Genomic DNA, 22,882 nt, shown 5'->3' with positions numbered 1-22,882 from the left:
TTTCCCCCCAGAAGTGGGGGGAAAAAGTCCCTGCGTCTTATGGTCCAAATATAGCCTACACATATACTGTAAAAAAAAAGTTTTTTTACTTGCCCGGCTCTGTGTGGTCTCTGTGTGCTTGCCAGGCTCTAAAATGGTTCTAAATGCTGCTGTTTACTTTACAGGGTTGATTACATGTGTTTATGACTGTGATGTTGGGTTTTAATGCACATAAAATATTTTAGGACACTATTTGTTTCAGAATCTTTTTTTCTTCATTTCCCTTCTCTAAAAACTGGTGCGTCTTATGGTCCGGTGCGTCTTATGGTCCGAAAAATACGGTAGTTTGAATGGCTATCAAAGTTGAAAAAGATATCTTCACAAAGATACATATGTAGATCTAAATGGAAAAGAGTTTCCTTTATGGCATTTGCTCTCTAAATTATAGTGTTAAATTTTAAACTCTTATCTGCCAAATTTGCTTGAATTCATTCAATAACTATCTGTCTTATGAGAAACACAGCAAAGCAACTAAGCGTACCTGAACATGAAGCCAAACTAAGTTTGAATCTGGTTCTGCTACTTGACCTTGGAAAATTATTAAGCTGCTCTGTTCCTCAGCTTCCCAACTGAACAATGGGGTTTATGACAGCACCTACTTCTTAGAATCTTGTAAAGAATTAAATAATCTGCACAAAGCACTTAGGATAGTTCCTAGCACCTTATCATTCAGTTACTTTTGAAATAACCTTTTAAAGCCATTTGGCCATTTTGAAGAATTAGCATAACTGAAATTAAATCATATAATCTCTAAGTCTATATTTAAATTATAATACACTGCAACGGCATCCTATCTAATAAAGAGGGAACATGCAAATTGACCATCACTCCAACACACAAGATTGCCACCCCCATGTGGACACAAGATGACCACCACAAGATGGCCTGCAGGAGAGGGCAGTTGTGGGCAATCAGGCCAGCAGGGTTAGGGGTGATCAGGCTGGCAGGGGAAGACCATTAGGGGTGACCAGGCCAGCAAGGGAGGGCAGTTAGGGTGACCAGGCCTGAAGTGGAGGGCTGTTGGGAGAGACAAGGCCTGCAGGAGAGGGTAGTTGGGGGGGGGGGGGGTACCAGGCCTGCAGGGGAGGGCAGTTAGGGGCAATCCAGCTGGCAGGGGAGTGGTTAGGGGATAATCAGGCTAGCAGGCAGAAGCAGCTAAGGGCAATCAGGCATGCAGGGGAGCAGTTGGGAGCCAGCAGTCCTGGATTGTGAGACGGCAGTCAGACATCCCTTGAGGGTCCCAGATTGGAGAGGGTGCAGGCTGGGCTGAAGGATACCCCCTATGCCATGCAAGAATTTCATGTACCAAGCCTCTAGTACATGAATAAGAGAGTGCTATACTATTATCTCTTTGGCACTATTGGACTTGAGGTAACATCACACCATTTCACATGAGGATGAGGATATGGCATGGATGCCAGTATCATCCATTTATTAAGAATTAGTAAAGCTTAATCTAAGTTTCATTTTAAAATAAAAATAAAGCTTAGATATTCTAATATTTTCTTCCCATTTCCCTAAGATCATTTTACATTACTTTTAGAGACTACTGGTTTTAACATTATATCAACCATTTACAAACGTTTAAATGCTCCACTATGCCCCATGGTGGAGGTTGGTGTTGGTGTCTGTTTCCTCTAGGAAAGGCCCTCTTCCCTGGGACCACTGTTTCTGTGTAGGTGGCCCTGTCTGTAACGCTGTACTTCATATTGCCCTATCCAAACCCTCACTGCAGCCAAGTGGACCTAATCCAAAAGTGTCCTTCCACATGCTAGCGGACATCTGTCACCTACACCACACACTTCTCTACTACCCCCTGCTTCCTTTTACAAACTGGTTTCTCTAAGCAAATTCTGTAGGGCTGTCTATCAATCACAAATCCTTTTATAGGTTGGGCACTTGGCAGTGTGGGGCACTTGATCGAATTTAGCCAGAGAATCTGGACCAGAGTTGTCAGGTCTGATGTGGATATTCTCTGGGATTTCGGATAATGTAAAATTCAATTAGCCAATGGCCATCAAATTGTTGCAAAAGAAAACAGAACTAAGAGACATTTACCTAATCAATTTCATAACCCACAAATAGAAAGTTTCATTTTTATTTCTCTCTCATCCATAATGGCCCTTGTTCCCTAGATCTGGAATTCCAACTAATGACTACTAGCAACTCATCTTTTATAAGATGGTCTAGGAACACAATTATCCTATATAATAAAAGGCAAATATGCAAATCTACCAAATGGTGGAACCACCAGTTGCTATGACATGCACTGACCACCAGGGGGCAGACGCTCAATGCAGGAGCTGCCCCCTGGTGGTCGGTGAGCTCCCACAGGGAGAGCGCCACTCAGTCAGAAGCCAGACTCATGGCTGGCGAGCACAGTGGCAGTGACAGGAGCCTCTCCCACCTCTGTGGTAGCACTAAGGACCCCAAGGAGTCCTGGACTACGAGAGGGCACAGGCAGGGCTGGTGCACAGCATTCATCCACCCCCAGTGCATGAATGCTGTGCACCAGGCCTCTAGTAATTTTATAACAAAGATTTGAGAGGGAAACATATCCCATGGTAGCCTCACAAATAGATTTAATGAACTCAACCTCTTAAGTTTAGGGATTATTGTATTAGAAAATTAATGTAGAACTATACAATAAAATAATGCAAATATGCTATTAAAAATGTATCAACTGCACAAAAAGTAGCAAATGCAATCTACTATCAACTCTAAGTACTCATTAGCTACAAGAAACAGGGAAGAAGGCAATCTGGTTTATCAGAATAAAACAACTTATTTTCAAATAATTAGCTTACTGTATAAATAGCTGGCATGCAAGTAAAAGAAAGCTTCCAGGGACAGGAAATAAAAAAAGTTGAAATGTAAATCTCTGAATTAACTAAGCAACCCTCCCCTGACCCAAAATTCTAACCTTAATTTTTAAGAAACTCCTATAGTATAAAACTACAAATAAAAAACCGAGAGGGGAGCAAGAAAGAAACAGAAGTAGTAATTTAAGGGCTTACAGAAAAAGGTTAAAAGTAGAAAACACAATTGCCAAGTAGCCTGAAGTACAAATCACAGGAAAGTTAATATTTATACTGGTTCTGCTAAATCTACTCTTACCACTAATTTATTTCTGAGCATAATTCAAGGTGTTCATCAATCTTTCATAGCCAGAGCACTGGCTACCTGTGGTACCTCAATTCTTTATCATAACTAGGAATAGAGATCAGAAACTATACTTCTACTCATCAAATGAATCTGTAGAGGGGATAAAGACAAAGCTTCCTCTGATGGTCTCTTACTAATAACTTCATTCCCTTCTGCTTCTCTCTCATTTTTAAAATATATTTTTTTTGATTTCAGAGAGAAAGGAAGAGGGGCAGAGAGAGAGACAGAAACATCAATGATGAGAATCATCAATTGACTCCTCCCTGAACGCCCACTACTGGGGATCGAGCCTGCAACCTAGGCATGTGCCCTGACCTCCTAGTGCATAGGTTGATGCTCAGCCACTGAGCAACACCGGCCAGGCCATCTGCTTCTCTCGATTTCATTGAATTTCAGTTACTCAGCTTAGGGAAAAACACAAAGATTATCTTTTGCATTCAGATTAATCCACGAGAAGCAATAAAAATGGAATCTTCTGCCCTAGCCGGTTTGGCTCAGTGGATAGAGCATTGGCCTGCAGACTGAAGGATCCCAGGTTCGATTCCAGTCAAGAGTACATACCTCGGTTGCAGGCTCCTCCCCAGTCTGGGCCCTGGTCAGGATGCATGCAGGAGGCAACCAAGTTTCTCTCACATCGATATTTCTCTCTGTCTTTCCCTGTCTCTCTCACTCTTTCTAAAATTCAATGGGAAAATATCTTCAGGTGAGGATTTAAAATAAATAAATAAAAATAAAGTGGCTGTACCATTTTTTTAAAAAATTAAAAAGTGGTACGTTAAAAAAAAATGGTACCTTCATAGAAACCCATTTTGTAGACGATCAACAATGAAATTTTGATACTGTTATTATATTAAATTAAAAACAACAGCAGAGCCTTGGCCAAGGTGGGCCCACGCACTGAAGGGTCATGATTCGATTCCTGATCAGGCCATGTACCTGGGTTGCGGTTTGTTCATTATCCCCAACAGGGCTTGTGCTGGAGGCAAGCAGTTGATGTCTCTCTCTCATATCAATGTTTCTCTCTCTCTCTCTCTCTCTCTCTCTCTCTCTCTCTCTCTCTCTCTCTTTCTTTCTCTCTCTCGTTCTCTTGCTCTCTCTTTCACTCTCTTTTAAAAGCAATGGAAAAAATATCCTCAAGTTGAGTATTAACAACAACAACAAAAAAAAAACACACACAAAACAAACAATTTTGAAAAAACAGAAAAAAACATTATAGAATTTTAATACTCATTTTATCTAGTATGTTGTGTTACTTGTTTTGAGGCTATCTGTAAAAAAAAGGTTAGACACAAAGTTGGTGGTAATAGTAGATAAAAAGTTGCCTGGCCAGTATGGCTCAGTGGTTGAGCATCGACCTATGAACCAGGAGATCACAGTTCAATTCCTGGTGAGGGTACATGCCCAGGTTGTGGGCTCAATCTTCAGTAGGAGGTATGCAAGAGGCAAAGGCAACTGATCAATGATTCTCTCTTGTCATTGATGTTTCTTTCTCTCCCTCTCTGAAATCCACTTAAAATAATTTTTAAAAAATAGTTAGACACAAAGTTGAAATACATGATGGGGTAAAAGTAGGTTTACAGTTACCGTGTTCCCAGAAAATAAGACGTCTCCTGAAAATAAGACCTAGCACAACTTTGGGAGAAACAATTAATATAAGACACTGTCTTATTTTCGGGGAAACAGGGTATCAGTATACAAAACACAGAGTGTATTCTATATTATTATTTATTGTATTTTTTTCCATACAAACAACTGTAAACTTACTTTTGCCCGTCTATATTTAACTGGTTTTTTAAAATTGATTTTAGAAAGAAAGGGAGAGAGAAATGTCAACATCAATTGGCTGCCCCCTAACCAGGAATCCAAACAAAAACGCTCAACCACAGAGCCACACTGGCTCGGCCCAGCCTGTATTTATACTGGCAAAGGTTAAAGGCAAAACGACTTTTAATATGTAATCCTACTAGAGGCTCAGCACACGATTAAATCGTGAAGATATAGTCCCTAGGCCTAGCCTTCTGTGATCAGGGCCATCTGCTGCTGCTCACCAGTCGCCAGGCCAAACGCCACCTCCACTGCCTGGCTGTCAGGCCACTGGGATCACCAGTTCATCCCCAGCTGCTCAGGGGTTCAGGTGGGAAAGCAGGTGCTGGGCCGGCTACTGATGGAACACGCTGCCTGCTTGGAGCCGCTCACACAGGTGCCGCCGCCACTGCTGCTGGGGCTTGTGGTGCTGAGAGGCTGTGGGGCTGCCCATGACCTACCGGTATCCAACCTGGCATGAGCAGCCCTAGCGGGCAGCACGTTCCATCAGTGGCTAGCCTGGTGCATGCACATGGAGGTGAAGTTAGTAATGCCCGCTTTCCCAAAGGCCTGATCCCCCAAGCACCCAGGGATTAGCTGATGATCCCAACAGCCTGACAGCCACCCAGTCCTCCCACCACCGACTCCGATTCCCCCATTTGCCATCGCTGATCCATCAGAACCTGTGGACTGGGGGAGGAACAAAGAGGTCAGGAGTTCAGCCTGCTCGCCAGTCCCTAGTCCCGTCCCACCCCTGCTTGTGGGCTGGGAGGGAGGAACGGAGGGACCCAGAAGTAGTCAATGGCAACCAGTCATTTGGTCGTGACACCTCTTGGCCTTTTATTATGACTAATGGCCTGGTGCATGAAATTTGTGCACGGAAGGGGCGGTTCCCTCAGCCCAGCCTGCACCCTCTTCAATCAGGGACCCCTTGAGGGATGTCCGATTGCCGGTTTAGGCCCGATCAGGATCAGCCTAAACCAGCAGTCGGACATCCCTCTCGCAATCTGGGACCACTGGCTCCTAACCACTCACCTGCCCGCCTGCCTGATCACCCCTAACTGCCCTCCCTTGCTGGCCTGGTTGCCCCCAACTGCCTTCTCCTGCTGGCCTGATCTCACCACCAACTGCCATCCCCTGCCAGCCTGGTAGCCCTCAACTGTCCTCCCCTGCCAGCCTGATCTTGTCAACTGTCCTCCTCTGCTGGCCAATTTGGTTCTAACTAGTCAATTTCTATGCCAGTCAGCGTCAAAAGCTCCACCCCTTAGGCAGCCATTGGCTCCTCACAGTTGACCCAGATTTGGTTCTAACTGGTCAGTTTCTATGCCAGTCAGCATCAAAAGCTCCGCCTCCTAGGCAGCCATTGGCTCCTCACAGTTGACCCAGATTTGGTTCTAACTGGTCAGTTTCTATGCCAGTCAGCGTCAAAAGTTCCGCCTCCTAGGCAGCCATTGGCTCCTTACAGTTGACCCAGATTTAGTTCTGATTGGTCAGTTTCTATGCAAGTCAGTGTTAAAAGCTGTCTCGTAGGCAGTCACTGCCTCCTCACAGTTGACCCAGATTTGGTTCTGCCTGGCCAGTTTCTATACTAGTCAGTGTCTCTGGGCCTAACAACAGGGCCTGATCAGAAAGGCAGGGCTGATCAGCAGTCCCGGTGGAGGCTTGTAGAGAAATGGAGGCAGGGCTGCTGGCCAGGCTAGGGGAGAGAGGCAAGTGCTGGTCAAAAGCTGCCACAGATGCTACAGATCAGCCCCAGCTTCTCTCTTCAGGTCTCTTTCCGGGCCTGATTCAAAGCCCCCTCAGCAATCACTGCTGGGTCACCAGGCCTGCAACCGCAATAGTTAGTGCTAGGTCGTCATGGCAACCCAGTGCTGACTTCAGGATGGTCAGCCTTTGATCATGATTGGTCATTACACCCTGGCTCTTTATTATAGAGATGATTGTTCTTTAAAAAATGGGTCTTTTGGGAGACTGTCAATGGGCACAACTTTACTACAATTCAACATACATATTAGCATTGGAGTCTGAACCAAATAAAGGTGAGTCACCAAAGAAATTGGGGTTCTGCCATACCCAGAATTGAAATGAGGCTTTTGATCACTAGACAACTCAGAAACAATCCGGTAAGTATAAGAAAACTTCAGCAACAACAAAAACTATAAATACTAACCTGAGAAAAATAACAGAAAATACTGCCTTTGTGAAACAAGATAAAAAATTTTAAAAAAGCACCGAAACCGGTTTGGCTCAATGGATAGAGCGTCGGCTTGGGGACTGAAGGGTCCCCGGTTCGATTCCGGTCAAGGGCATGTACCTTGGTTGCGGGCACATCCCCAGTAGGGGGTGTGCAAGAGGCAGCTGGTCAATGACTCTCTCTCATTGATGTTTCTAACTCTCTATCCCTCTCTCTTCCTCTCTGTACAAAATCAATAAAATATATTTTAAAAAATTTTAAAAAAGCAAAAGTAACAGTCTAAGAAATAAAAAGTGTAATGAGTTGAGAAAAAGTCAAAGAAATCATCTAAAATGCGGAATTAAAAAGGCAGATGATCAAAAATGGGGGAGGGGGAATATAGAGAATCAGTCTAAGTGTTTCAATATGCATCTAACAGTATTATAAAAAAAAAAGAACAGAGAAATTATGTTAATTGAAAAGAAATTATTCAAATAATAGAATCAGAAATGTTCTAAAACTAAGGAAAAGAAATTATCAGTCTGAACAGGTACATAAATGCCCAATGAAATAATGGGAGGGAGGAGATCAAGTCACATGAAAACTCAGAACATTGTGAATGGTAGATACAGAGCATCCTAAACGCCACAGACCCAATGGAGAGATAGCCACATACAGAAGAGATCAAGAACCAGAATGAGCCGAGACCGGTTTGGCTCAATGGATAGAGAGTCGGCTTGGGGACTGAAGGGACCCGGGTTCGATTCCGGTCAAGGGCATGTACCTTGGTTGCGGGCATATCCCCAGTAGTGGGTGTGCAAGAGGCAGCTGATCGATGACTCTCTCATCGATGTTTCTAACTCTCTAACTCTCTCCCTTCCTCTCTGTACAAAATCAATAAAATATATTTAAAAAAAAAAAAAAAAAAAAAAAAAAAAAAGAACCAGAATGGTATCAGCCCTCTCAACAGAAGTCAGAAAATCATACAATAAGGCCTTTAAAAATTCCTCAGGAAGGTTATAACCTAAAACCTATATGTAGCTGTTACAATAACAAAAATATTTTTAGCCCAGCTGGCATGGCTCAGTGGTGGAATGTTGATCTATGAAACAGGAGGTCAAGGTTCGATTCCCTGTCAGGGTACATGCCCGGGTTGCAGGTTCGATCCCAGTGTAGAGCATGCAGGAGGCAGTCAATCAATGATTCTTTCTCATCATTGAATTTTCTCTCTCTTTCCCTCTCCTTTCCTCTCTGAAATCAATAAAAATATATTTTTTAAAAAATTTACATAGTTTATCTCAAAGTTTATCTCCCATGTACACTTCCTAAAGAATCTACTGTAAAATGTATTCATCAAAGCCAGGGAGAAAACTGAAAAAGAAAACAGGATCTAGAAAAGACGAAACGTGAAGGGAATGTCCAAGTAGTGGAAAAGGAAGGGCAGGCAATGGCTGCACAGAAGGACAGAAGGCTCCAAGGAAGGGAGAATTTGCCTAATGGACATGTTCAGTGAAAATTGATATTGAGAAAATATTTTTGTTTTTTGTTTTTTTAGTTCTGATGAAGATTAACTGGAAGAGTAAATGGAAATTAATAGAAAAATAAAGCAATTCCATGTTGGGAAAGTAACAGGGGATGGTGGAAAAAGAACTAAATTTCTTATCTGTCCTAACAGGAAGTCAATAGATTATTGTTGTTTTTTTAAATAGCAGAATTTTAAAAGAAGTATAAGCACTTTAATAATCTAAGGATAAATCCCAGAAAAAAATAGTCTGAGGAGTAATAAGTAGTCTTCAATGCAGAGGGGCTAGAGGGTGGAGACTGCCTATTCTTTGTGATAAGCTTTACACTTGCAGATGTGATTCCCAGAGCAGGTGAGGGTATACATGTCACTCCAACTGCTTTTCCCCAATCACACAAGAAATCTATCTCACACATCATAATTACATACTAGTATTTAGCAACACACCAATTTTGTTCAATTTAACTTAATTACCTGTAACACCATATGTAGCATATTTTTAAATACTCACCATGGATGCACCTAACAGTATAGCACAATAGTATATTAATTACCACAATAATTATATAATACAGATTTGTGGTGTTTTCTGATGTTGCAGAAGTGTTAAAAATTCTAAAGCGGGTTCTTCCAAAATTTCAAAAATGTATAATTACTAGAATTATCTCCACAAGGATTGAGGATGTATTTTTCCCCCATACTTTGTACTTTTATATTTATATTAGAACAATGTCAGAGGTAAAATGACAAAGACCCTATCTCAACACATGGAGGAATTGACTAAACTATTTGGACCACTTATATGTAGACATTTAATTAGATCTGAAAGAATCAGGAGATCATTTGGTCTAAACCATATGAAATTTTGGTTATGAGAAAATTTTGACACAAAATAGGAAACATCAGGCTTATAAGTAGAAACTATTCTATCTCTAAGACACTTAAGTCATCAGATAACTTTGTTCCCTGACATTAAAGATAAATTAAAAATTCCAAATCAAGTTTCTTGGCATTAAGTCTACTGATAAAAATGAACATGTTTTCTTTAATGAATTATGAAATGCATTCATCATTTTTAAAACCTACTTCCAAACATAATTCTGAAGGCTAAACATCAATGAATACTTACATTGACTAATCCAAAATAGTGCTCATTGACTGGAAATTGTTCTGGACCAATCTCTTTCTCTAATGCCGAGGCATTGGCGCCCTACAAAACAAAAATAAAATCACAATGAATGTAGGCATTATAAAAACATCCTTTAAATAACTATGCTCTTTATAACTACCTAACATTACTGGAAAAAAAAATAGAGAGGAGTGTGCAACACAGCCTCCATTCCCTTCCTCTGGAATTTCAGTCACTGAAATTACTAGTCAAAGGTTTTAAATCAATTGTCTTATATATACTCAAAAACAAAAGGAAACAAAAGAACTAAAGACAATCAGGAGACTGCTGTATGAATAAATAGGGAACGTCAATAAAGAGATTATAATTATAATAATTCCAGATTTTTTATTTGCTTTCTTTTTAAAGTATAATAACTGAAATAAGAAATTCAATAAAGGAGTTCAATGGCAGATTTAAATAGGCAGGAGAAAAAAAATCAATGAACTCGAAAATAAGGCAGTTGGAATTATTGTCTAAAGAGCAAAATGAAAAAATAATTCAGAAAAATGAACGGATACTGAGGGACCTATGGCATACCACCAAACATACCAACTTATGCATGAGAATCCCAGGCAGAAGGAAAGAAGAAAGCAACAATAAAAAATAAAAAACCTGAAGAAATAATGGCCCAAAACTTCCCAAATTTTATGAAAGACCTGAATATACACATCCAAGAAGTTCAACAAATTTGGTACAGAAAAACTTCAACAAGATCTATACATTACAGAAAAATTGTAAAAGATAAAGAGAGAATCGAAATCTTGAAAGAAGAAACTCATCACAAAGGATCTGCAGCAAGATTAAGAGCAGAGTTTTCATCAGAAACCAGATGCCAGAAAGCAGGGGATAACATTGTAAGTGCTAGGAGAGAAAAACTGTCAACGAATTTCTAAAAATGTCAAAACTATTCTTCAGGAGTAAAAGAAAAATTAAGATATTCCAAAATAAATCTAAGGGTATTCATTACCAGTAGACCTATCCTACAATACTAAAGGGAGCCCTTCCAGTTAAAATGAAAAGACACTAGGCAATAACTCAAAGTCATGTAGAAAAATAAAAAACACAGATAAATGTTAAAGTATTATTGCACTTTTGGGAGTTATATTGGTTTTATTGAGAAATAATTGACATACATCACTGTATAATTTTAAAATACACAGCATGATGGTTTGACTTACATATATTATAAATGGATTACCACAGTAGCTTCATTAACATCCATCCATCTTCTCATACAGATACAATAAAAAGAAAAAATATTTCCTTGTGATGAGAACTCCTAGGATTTACTCTAACAACTTTCTTACATATCATACAGCAGTGTTAGCTATCGTCATCATGTTGTACATCACATCTCCAGTACTCATTTATCTTATAACTGTACATTTATTTTATTTTTTTATTAAATTATTATCTGTGTACATATTTTACCATTGCCCGCCCTCCCATACATACCTGTACTTTTTATTTTAACCCCCCCCCCTTTTTCATATCCTACCTAATAAAAGAGTAATATACAAATTAGCCAGCACTCTACCACACCCACAAGCCATGCCCACAAGCCACACTCATAAGCCAATCAGGAGCGAGTATGCAAATAAACCCAACCAAGATGGCTGCAGCCACAGAGAGCACACCCTGGCCTGCCTAGGCCTCCACTCAAGGCTACAAAGTTTCAATTATAGAAGATACACAAACCCCAACAGAAATGGCTGCCGGCCAGAGCGAGCAGGAGGCCTGGCTCTGCTCCAGGCTACAAAGTTTCAATTGTAGAAGGTAAATAAATCCCAGATACCAGGGCCTCTGCTTAGGTCACCAGGGGGCGTGGCTGGCCTGCAAACCACCACAGGCCCCTCGCTCAGGCTGCCCCACGCCCCAATGGAACCTCCACCCTGACCCAGGACACCCTTCAGGGCAAACCAGCTGGCCCCCACCCATACACCAGGCCTCTATCCTATCTAATAAAAGAGTAATATGGAGATTGACCATCACTCCAACACACAAGATGGCTCCCCACATGTGGTCAAAGATCAAAACACACACACACACACACACACACACACACACACACACACACACGATGGCCACCACAAGATGGCCAGCAGGTGAGGGCAATTGGGAGGCACCAAGCCTTCAAGGGAGGGCAGTTCAGAGGGACCAGGCCTGCAAGAAAGGTCAGTTGGAGGCAATCAACCCTGCAGTGGAGGGCAGTTAAAGGTGACCAGACCAGCAGAGAAGGGAAGTTGGGGGCAAACAGACTGGCAGGGGAGCAGTTAGACATCAATCAGACTGGCATGGGAGTGGTTAAGCAGTGATTAGGCTGGCAGGCAGAAGTGGTTAGGAGCAATCAAGAAGGCAGGCAGGCGAGCAATTGGGAGCCAGCAGTCCTGGATTGTGAGAGGGATGTCAGATTGCCCTCGAGGGGTCCCAGATTGGAGAGGGTACAGGCTGGGCTTAGGGACACCCCCCGCCCCCATGCACGAATTTCATACACCGAGCCTCTAGTATAACATAAAAAGAAAACACATTAAACAACAATTAGAAAACTGTGTTAATGGGTGCATCATTAATATATGTAGAGACAGATGTGTATAGAACCAGAGTGTTAGTGTACTATTGGTATTATTAAAAATAGGTTGTCATCAATTTAAGATAATTGTAATCCCCAAGAAAACTAAAAAATATACGGAAAAGGCCGAAACCTGTTTGGCTAAGTGGTTGGAGCATCAGTCTGTAGACTGAAAGGTCCCAGGTTCGATTCTGGTCAAGGGCATGCACCTTGGTTGCGGGCACATCCCCAGTAGGGGGTGTGCACGAGGCAGCTGATCAATGTTTCTCTCTCATCGATGTTTCTGACTCTCTATCCCTCTCTCTTCCTCTCTGTAAAAAATCAATAAAATATGTTTAAAAAAACATATATATATATGGAAAAGGAAGGGAATCAAAATGGTACATTACAAAAAAAATCAAGTAAATATCAACAGTGACTAAAAGAGAGTTATATTATTATTTTTTAAATATATTTTATAGGCCAAATAGACACAATAACAATAATAGGTACCATTTATTAAGTATCTATCATGGGCCAAATAATACACCAGATACTTTACATATATGATCTATTTTAATTTCAAAACAACCCTTTTAGATATTACCCTAATTTGATAGATAACAAAATTAGCTATTTGAATCCTTAAAAGATTAAAAAGTTGATTAATGTATTCTTTCCTCATGTGTAAAGTAGTATCTAAATATAATAAAGTCATTTTAAAAGATTTTAATTTGAGCCCTAGCCGGTTTGGCTCGGTGAGTAGAGCATCAGCCTATGGACTGAAGGGTCCCAGGTTCAATTCTGATCAAGGGCACATGCCCGGGGTAGGTTGCAGGCTCAATACCCAATAGGGGGTGTGCAGGAGGCTAAATCAAGGAAGAGATAAGTATAATTCAAGACTACTAAGGCTCTTAGTCCCTAGAGAGGAGAAGTGCATTTGTCAGAGGTTTCCAGTCCCTGACTATCCTTGTCTTCAAGTGACACTACCACTATGCTGGCCAGACCTACCCCAGCCTTTTCCCCCTCCCCTTTCCACTCACCCTGAAACTGACCTAAATTTTGACTGGGACCAAAGGACTTGCGTGCATGTATATGAGCCTAACCAGTGATCATGGACAATAGGGGAGTGAAGGTATGCGTGGGGAGGGGTTTATGATGGGAATGGGGGGGGGGGGGGGAGAGAACAAATATATGATACCTTAATCAATAAAGTAATTTTTAAAAAATTAACTGGGGGTTTTCTACTATAGTAAGAAGAGAATGTGCAGGCAAATCAAGAGATGTACTATGTTACTAAAATTCATTCTGCTGATATAGGGAATTCATACATTGTGATTATGAGTTCAATCATCCATTAAAATAAATACAGGGTTCCCAGCAGACACCTAAAGAATTGAAGAAGGGAACTAACATTTACTGAGCTGGATATCTGATATGCACTATCTTATTTACTCCTGACGAACCTTAAAGCAGTATTTCTAAAAAAAGGATATACTGAAGTCTTAACTCTCGTAGCTCAGAATGTGACCTTATTCGTGCAAGAGTAGGCCTTCCTTCCCCTGCCTGCTGGTACCAGCTTCCCTCTGGCAACTGGGACCCGGGATGGCTTCCCTCCCCCAGCTTCGTCAGGAAGGATGTCCAGAACTTGTCCGGTCTAATTAGCATATTAATCTTTTATTAGTATAGATAGGGTCTACACAGAAATTATCAAGTTAAAATGTGGATACTAAGGTGAACCCTAATCTAATGAGTGGTATCCTTATAAAAAGGGATAATTTAGACACAAACACAAAGGGGAGACAAGGTGAAAAGATACAGGGAAAGACAGTCATCTCCAAGCCAAGGAACCCCTAAGGCTATCAGAAGCTGGGAGAGAGGCCTAGAATAGATCTCTCTTTAGTACGTTCAGAGGGCACAGCTCTGCCAACACTTTTGAATTTGTACTTCTGGCCTCCAGAACTGTGTAACAATAAATTTCCCTTCTTCTAAGCCACCTAGTTTGTAATACTTGTTTCATAAGCCTTAGGAAACTAATACACCATCCTATAAACTCCATGCAGCTGTACAGCCTCATATTGACTACCTTTTAAAAGAGCTAGCAATGCACAATTTTGTTTGTAGAATAAACCCACATACAACTTTTGGCTCCCCAAAAACGTAACTACAGTTGTCCTTCTATATCCACAGGAAATTGGTTCCAGGACCCACCTTGGATACCCAAATCCATGGATAGTCAATTACCTTATATAAAACTGGAGGCCCGGTGCACGAGATTCGTGCACTTCAGGGGGGCAGGGGATCCCCTCGGCACAGCCTGTGTCCTCTCGCGGTCCAGGAGCCCTTGGGGATGTCCAACTGACAGCTTAGGCACACTCACCATGAGACATGAGTCTGGCCTCTGGCTGAGCGATGCTGCCCTTGTGGGAGCGCACTGACCACCAGGGAGAAGCTCCTGCATCGGTGCGCACCATAGATACCAGTCAGTCCGTCGGTTGATCGGTAGGCTGGTCACTTAGGCTTCTATATACGTATATACGTATATGCACAGTGCAATACATACAGTCAGCCTCCACATCCTCAATTCCCAACCATGGACTTAAAATACTGGTTTTAATCCACAGTTGGTAGAATCACATGTGAAACAGAGAAATAGAGAGGGTGGCTGCCTAGGTAGTTATTGAAAAAAATGTGCATATGAGTGAAGCTGCACAGTTCAAACCAGTGTTGTTCAAAGGTGAACTGTACAGCACAACTACTAATCTATAGGCACAATATACAATTCATAAAAGGAATTGTACTGTTAATTTCATTTTATTTTGCTTCCAATTTTCTTATGAATGTCTTCTATGAGAATGTAATATTTAACTATGGTGATATATTCTCAGTTAAGACATAACAAATCTAAATTAATGTAATCATTCTAACTTATAAAGTTGATATATTATATTATAACTCAAATGTCAAAACAAAAACAATACTTCCAACTAAAAGAACCCCAGGTATTTATTCACTTGAAATATCACAAAATTATGTTTAGGTAGGAAAAAGTTAAACTTTATGTAAAACTTAGCCTGACAAAAATTATTATTTGGGAGTACAATGATGAAAATATTCTGTATTTTCCATGTATATAGCTTTAAATATGATATAAATATATCTACATTCTTTCTACATGTTTTTTAGAGCAGCCGTCGCCAACCAGTTGTCTGCGGACCAATGGTGGTCCATGAGGTCCGAAAGGTTGACGACCACTGTTTTAGAGCATTTCTTTAAAATAAGAAACACAATAGCAATTAAAACTCTATTCTGAATCGCTAATGAAATGCTGGATCTAGGCAATGGATATCAACAGTTGCTAAAAATCATTAGGTGAAAAGCTGCAGAGGAACTGTGTAATACCCTGTTTCCCCAAAAATAAGACAGTGTCTTATATTAATTTTTGCTCCCAAAGATGCTCTAGGTCTTATTTTGAGGGGATGTCTTATTTTTCCATGAAGAATATGGTACACATTTATTGTTAAATGAAAATAAAGGAAATTTATTACCTGTATATGGTACGGTAGTACAGTAGTTGTCAACACAAACCAGACAAACTGAATCCCACAGTATCAAGAATTTACTCATTTATTCAAGGACAATCATGTCATCATCTTCTGGAACATCATCATAACAATCCAATTCCTGAATTTCCTGGGGAATTTCCTGTGACTCCATTTCTTTCAGAATCAGTGGACCAAATCTCTCATGTTTAGCAATAGCACTGTCTTTAAATGAGTACTTCTTGTCAAGGTAGCCTGCTCGCAGTGCATTTGCAATGCAACTGTCAGTGATTTTCTCCCATGAATTCTTCACCCAAGTCATAACTTCTTGCAATTTAGGTTTCACAAAGTTTCCAGGCTGATTTCTCTCCATTCTATTTTCAATGTAGTCATTAATTTCCATGCGCAAATTGTCTTTGAATGGCTTGTTTATTGCAATATCAAGAGTCTGGAGCTAGGCCGTCATTCCTGCGGGAATCGTTATCTGATCTATTTTTCTTTCGCGAAGAAATGTCTTCATGTCTTTAGCGCTGTGAGTGCTGGCTGCATCCCAGACTAGCAGACCTCTTTGGCTCCCTCACATAACAAGCGGCAGCATTAAATCGACCCACTTAACTGCTTGTGTGGCCCAGGCTTTTTCAGTTTCAAAAATAAAAACACCCAAAGCACATTCAATCTTTTCCTTCTTGCCCTTAGAAATGATTAAACGTAGGATTTTAGTGCCATCCAGACGAATTGCAGTAAACACGTGCACTTTCATAAGCAGTGGAGGGAATGTACACTGAGGAGGCACCCCGCTGTTCAATTGTTGTTTGAGATGATTGGCCCATAAACACTGCAGTTTCATCCATAGCAATCATGTTGGAAAGATTGTATTTAGAGAAGTCAGCATCATCAATAAAGGACTTGAATGCAAGTGCTCGCTTAATAACTTGAGTATCTTCCAACCTAAACAATGTTGTAGATCTTCTTAAAGACAGTTCACTTCGCTGAAGGAAATTATCCAGCCAGTGTTGTGATGCTTTGAAGTCTTCGGGGGCTATGTCAAACTGTGGTGCCATTGCAAGGGCAAATTCTTGAATCTGAGCCCTATTCACAACCAAAGCCTTTGCTCTCCTGTCAACAACCCAATCACAGATCAGGTCTTCCAGCTCGGAAAATAATGGTTGCTGACCTGATCCACACTTGTGCTTTTTAGCATTTCCCTTGTCCACTTGTTCAATGAGGTTACCATACTCTGCTTGCCATTTTCAGACCAATCGGATACTCAACATCTTCTCTTTGCAGAAAGCAGTAAGATTTTGGCCCCAAGAGTCTTCCACGATTCCTTTCTTGTACTCCACCGAGTAGCTTTTTCTTTTTACGCTCATTTCTAAGGGTAAAAAAAAGGAATTGGGGTATCAAGGTGGGGGGAGGGGGATCACTTAAAATGACACAGGGGGGATCAGAGGGGGGAATCAAAATGGTACAGGAGAGTCAGAGGGGGGATTACCATTTCAGTAACCCTTTTTGATCCTCCTGTGTCATTTTTTTTATTTCATTTATTTATATTTTATTGATTTTTTACAGAGAGAAGGAGAGAGAGATAGAGAGCTAGAAACATAGATGAGAGAGAAACACTGACCAGCTGCCTCCTGCACACCCCCTACCGGGGATGTGCCCGCAACCAACGTACATGCCCTTTACCAGAATCGAACCTGGGACCCTTCAGTCCGCAGACCGACGCTCTACCACTGAGCCAAACCGGTTTCGACTCCTCCTGTGTCATTTTGATTGCCCCCTCTGATCCTCCTGTGTCATTTTAGGTGATCCCCCTCCTGCCACCCTGTGCCACTGAACACCTTCACCAGACGTCCCCCCTACCCCTTTATCATTTACCCCCTGGGGCCTGCCTGGGGACTGTCACTGGGCTTGCTGGGGCCTGGATCTGGGCTGGAGCAGGGTCTGCCACTGACTGAGAACCTTCAGTCATCATGAGGGCGGCCACGAGCATCAGGTAGTGTCACCAGAGACAGACCAGCACTCACCACCTTCGCCGTGTCCTGTCCGCTCTAATCCTCCTGTTCTTCTACAGGCACCTGCAAAAGTCTTCTCCCCTCTCCTGCCCCGCGCTCACCGCTCACTCCGAACTCCGCTCCGCCTCCACACAGCAGTGATGTCAGGACTCCACCACGTAATGTCACTGGTTGCTAGATGCCAGTCAGGGCGGCCCTAGCGACCAGTTTACGGTAAATTAATTTTCATTCTGAGACAGAGCCTGGGGGGGCCTTATTTTCAGGGGGATGCCTTATATTTCACTCAGAAGGAAACCTTTAAGTAGGTCTTATTTTCGGAGGATGTTTTATTTTCGGGGAAACATGATATATACAGGCTTGCTCAAGGTAAACCTGTTAGATCCACTAATTAGCTAACTTGTGGCCTTGGCCTCACTGACACCACATTCTAACAGACCTATCTCACCCCGTGGATGCAGGTGAGCAAGCAGCCAGGCCAGTGCCACCTCATGATCTACCTACCTTCCCCTGCAGCAACTTCTCTTTTATCCAGTCCCTCCCCAACAATCCCTTCCCAACTATGACTCCTATAACCACCGCATAGGAAGGGATAATAATTATCACAGTGGGAGCGAGTGAACATTTACGGAGCCCTGTCTCCAATAATGGCCAGGATCCATACTATACTCTCTAATCCTAGGCCACCAAATATCGCTCTAGAACTTCCATCTCAATTTCAAAGCATAGGCCTCTCATTGGTTTTGGCCACTTTTCCCATTATTTCATCATTATTAAGTACAATATTAAAAATTGGGTAGCAACTCTGTGCCAGGCCCTGAAAGTTTCAAATTACTTCAGTAGCCAAATAAACACCATGTGATAGTGAAAATGTATTTTTCATGAACAAATAACAAGAGGCATTTCTAGAGATATCTTTGCAAATTTATTCAGGGCAATCTAAACATAACCACTCATTTGACTCAGGCTAACTTAAGTAAAGCAAACTAATTTTCACAGGTAAGCAGAACAGTGGTCAAAAAGAGACACATCTGAAAGATTTGCTTTTAACACAGCTATTTAACCCAATTAAGATACTGCCAATTTGCAACCTTATGTTGACAAATGAAAAAATTATGTGAACTCTATTATTTACAGAATAAAGTTTTTAATTCATCATAAGTGTTTCCACAGCTGCTGAATCTCTGAGAACTATCATTCTCTTTCCGTCCAGCCCCTCTTCTCTCCATCACTCTACACACACCTCCAACCTCATCCATGTTTAACCAAACTCACTTCGCTCAGGTATCAAGGACTCTGGAAACTGTTTTATTATATGCAGAAGTTAGTGCTCCATCAAAAGGCAGAAATAAATGACAGTCCCTCCCCTTAAGCCTTCACAATCTAAAAAGCAGATAAGAGGGAAATGTACAACACATTACATATGATAAGTGCTACTGAGATAACAAAAATGCAGTTTAGTTATATGAAGGGGGAATGCAGGATGGGGATGGACAGGGGTACGATTTTTCAGGTAAGGCTATCTGCTTGACAGACAGGTATGAATTCACTAGACAAAGGGGGAGACGGAGTGTTCAAAACCTAGAAAAATAGCATTTATAAAAGCACAGAAGTAAATATCTTCATTTTCCTTGATTGTTAATTTTGTAATTCTCAGAAGGTAAGTTACAGTTTTCTTTAAAGGATAAAATTGCAAATTACTTTTAGATATTTAGCATTACTTTGGAAGCACAACAAAATATAAATATAGCCGAAAAAGGTTTGGCTCAATGGATAGAGCGTCAGCTTGTGGACTGAAGGGATTCCGGTCAAGGGCATGTACCTTGGTTGCGGGCATATCCCCAGTAGGGGGTGTGCAAGAGGCAGCTGATCGATGACTCTCTCTCATCGATGTTTCTAACTATCTTTCTCCCTTCCTCTCTGTACAAAATCAATAAAATATACTTTTATTTAAATATATATATATATATATATATATATATATATATATATATATATAGATAGACAGACACAATTTTAACATTACTTTTGAAACAATCTCACTTGGCCCAGCACTGGTGTTTTTGTATTTGCCAATAATACGCAGACATCATATATAATTAATGCCCCAGAGTAGAAGCCCTAGGAAGAGCTGTGGAGTCTATGTTCTTGAGATCAGAATCCCCACTTACTCATGTTTGACTTGGCAAATCTCTTTGTGCCTCATTTTCCTAATCTGATTATAATATATTTTGCATTCACTAATATTTTCATTTGAATATTGTGTGTCTCCCTCAACTACATTATAAACACCATGAAAGCAGAGGCTGTCTTGATCACTGCTCTTTACCTAACATTCAGCAGTATTTAGCCCTTAGAGCAGTGGTTGGCAAACTCATTAGTCAACAGATCCAAATATCAACAGTACAACAATTGAATTTCTTTTGAGAGCCAAATTTTTAAACTTAAACCTCTCCTAATGCCTCTTTTTCAAAATAGATTCGCCCAGGCTGTGGTATTTTGTGGAAGAGCCACACTTAAGGGGCCAAAGAGCTGCAGGTGGCTCGTGAGCCGAAGTTTGCCAACAAGGGCCTTCGTGGGTGCCAAATGTATACCTGATATTACCCAAGTCAATGAAAGGTTGGTAAAGAGTAACACATCACTCCCGAAGAAGGAGACTTTGACAATGAACTTATGACCCAACAATCTGTGTAGCTCAGCAATCTGGCAAGATTATCACTCTCAAAGACTTAATTATCATATTCCTTCTGAAATAGAATAACTGGAATATCTAAAAATAATCTAAGTGACTCTCAAAAGTCATGTTAATATAGTTCCTTTAATATCAATACCTCCTAAAATACAAATTGTGAGAAAAACAAACATCTATTTGAGGAAATGAATTCACCAATGACTCATTCTTCAATATGATTCCTGATATCCTGTAGATCAGTGATTTTAAACCGTGTGCCACGAGAATTTTAAAAACATACAATATCTAATTATTTAGTCAGGGCATTGACCTCTTTTCCTAGACTGTAAAATAAAAAAAATGATAACAGCCACTACAACAATAGCCATCAGTGTAAATGAATCAAAAGTATATCTATTTTTTTGTCAGAGCACAAAAAATAAATTTTTCATTTGCTACAGAATTCTAGTAATTAGTTTATGTGTGCAATGAGATGAAAAGGTTGAAAATCACTGCTGTAGGTTTTAATCCCACCTGATTTCAGCCATTTTTTAATACTGTTCATCAGCATGCAGTATAGAATCTGCTTCTAACGCATCTTGCGGATCTGATTCACCACTTCTTTTTAAAAAGGTATATAAAATATACCACCCTTAAATGGAAGATTGCTTGGGGAATCTCCTATACGAAGTCGGGTGCATAAAAATAAAAAGGCTAGTAAGACAAAACCTAAGGAAAGATTTCAAAATTCTTTTAAAACATAATTACCAGGCTCACGCTGAAAAGAATAACTTTTTCTCTGTGATGGCCCATAATTATAATTCTCAGATGTAAGCTTGTAAAGAGCTTGAAACGAATGTGCCCTATCGGTGGGAAATTGTGGTCCTCCTGGCTAAGCACAAAATCACCAAGATTTACATGCACCCAACGTTTTGCTTCACTTGGGACTTTTCAACAGGCATTAGCACTTTGCCCTTAAAGTCTATTTAGAAACCCCAATAAGAGAACACAGACCATAATTTTGCAGCCAGACCTTGCATAGGAATACTTCAAGCCACACACAGATGCGCCTGGTAGATTCGAGTAAACAAATGACAGGAAAGCTTAAGCTGCGTGCGGCACGAACGTGGATTCCCAAAGACAAGACTGCCACCTGGACACAAGGTTGGGTAAGGGAAATAGTGGTAATGGAGAAAATTTCCTCAGCACTTATTTAAAGTTTCCATCTTCACGGACACCCCTCTCCCTAAGCACCGGCTCGGGGGTCTCGGCCGGGCTGGGGCGCCGGGAGGGAGTCTGCCCTGGACTCCCGTCCTCCCGGGGCCGGAGTGAGCCCCCGCCCGCCCGCCGCGGACCCCCGCCGCGCCCGGGCCACCTCCCGGCTCCGCAGGCGGCGGGACCGCGGCGGAGCGCGCCGGAGCCCTCCTCCCTCCGGCCCGCCGGGCCGCCTCCAGCCCGGTGCGCCCGCCGCTCGGCCCCGCGCCCGGGAGACTTCAGCGGGGCCCGCCCCCCGCGACGACCTGCAGGCACCCCCACCCCGTCACCCTCGCGCCGCCCCGTCCACGGGGCCGCTAATCCCCGCGCTCCCCGCCCGCCGCCGCCGTCCAACTGCCCCGCTGCCCACACCCCCTCCGGGCCCGCGGACGCCGGAGGGCGGGGACGGGCCCGCCGCCAGCCCGCCCCGGAGGTCCCGGGCCGCCCCCTGCCGCACCTACCATGGTACAGATGGAGGCGAATTTGGAGACTGTCATTAGGATTTCCATCCGCCCAGCGCCATCTTCCACCCAATCACAGCGGTGGCGGCGGGCGGGAGAGAAGGGGAGCCGGGCCGCCCTCTCGCACCGCAGCCCGCGGGCGGACCCCGAGCCGCCGCGGACCCACGCACCGAGCCCGCTCTGCCAACGCTGCCGTCGTCGCCGCCGGCACTCTGGCACTTCCCACCGCGGGCCCCAGTCCCCTCCCGCCGGCCGCCCGCCCCCGGCTCCTCCCCGGCGCAGGGCGCGCAGCCGCCGCCTCGGGGCCCGCGCCTGCCCGCGAAGCCGCCCGGCACACACCCCGCCCAGCGCGCTGGGGAGCGGGCGCCGCCGAGGCCCTACAGCCCCGCCCGCTCCGCGGCTGCGCGGCCCGGCGGCGCGCCCCGCCCCGCCCCGCCCCGCCCACCCGCCGCGCGCCCGGACCGCCCCGCGCACACCCCACCCTCCCGGAGCGCGCCTGCGGGGAGCTCCGGAGCCCGCCC

General features: G+C 42.7%; 1 protein-coding gene across 1 annotated transcript in view; it reads right to left on the bottom strand.

Moving 5' to 3' along the window:
- Positions 1–22,730, bottom strand: part of USP12 (ubiquitin specific peptidase 12) — a 65,913-nt gene extending 43,183 nt beyond the window's left edge. The window contains exons 1-2 of the mRNA XM_084878692.1: positions 22,362–22,730; positions 9,832–9,912 (exon numbers count right to left, since the gene is read on the bottom strand). Coding sequence (XP_084734818.1) covers positions 9,832–9,912; positions 22,362–22,409 — 129 coding nt within the window. The 5' untranslated portion in view covers positions 22,410–22,730. The remainder of the gene's footprint in view (positions 1–9,831; positions 9,913–22,361) is intronic.
- Positions 22,731–22,882: the final 152 nt, after the last annotated feature.

The sequence above is a fragment of the Pipistrellus hanaki genome (assembly GCF_964339955.1).
Source record: "Pipistrellus hanaki genome assembly, chromosome: 3".
Classification (NCBI taxonomy): Eukaryota; Metazoa; Chordata; class Mammalia; order Chiroptera; family Vespertilionidae; genus Pipistrellus; species Pipistrellus hanaki.
Note: the sequence above shows the minus strand (reverse complement) of the source record. Positions and strands in the feature narration are given on the sequence as shown.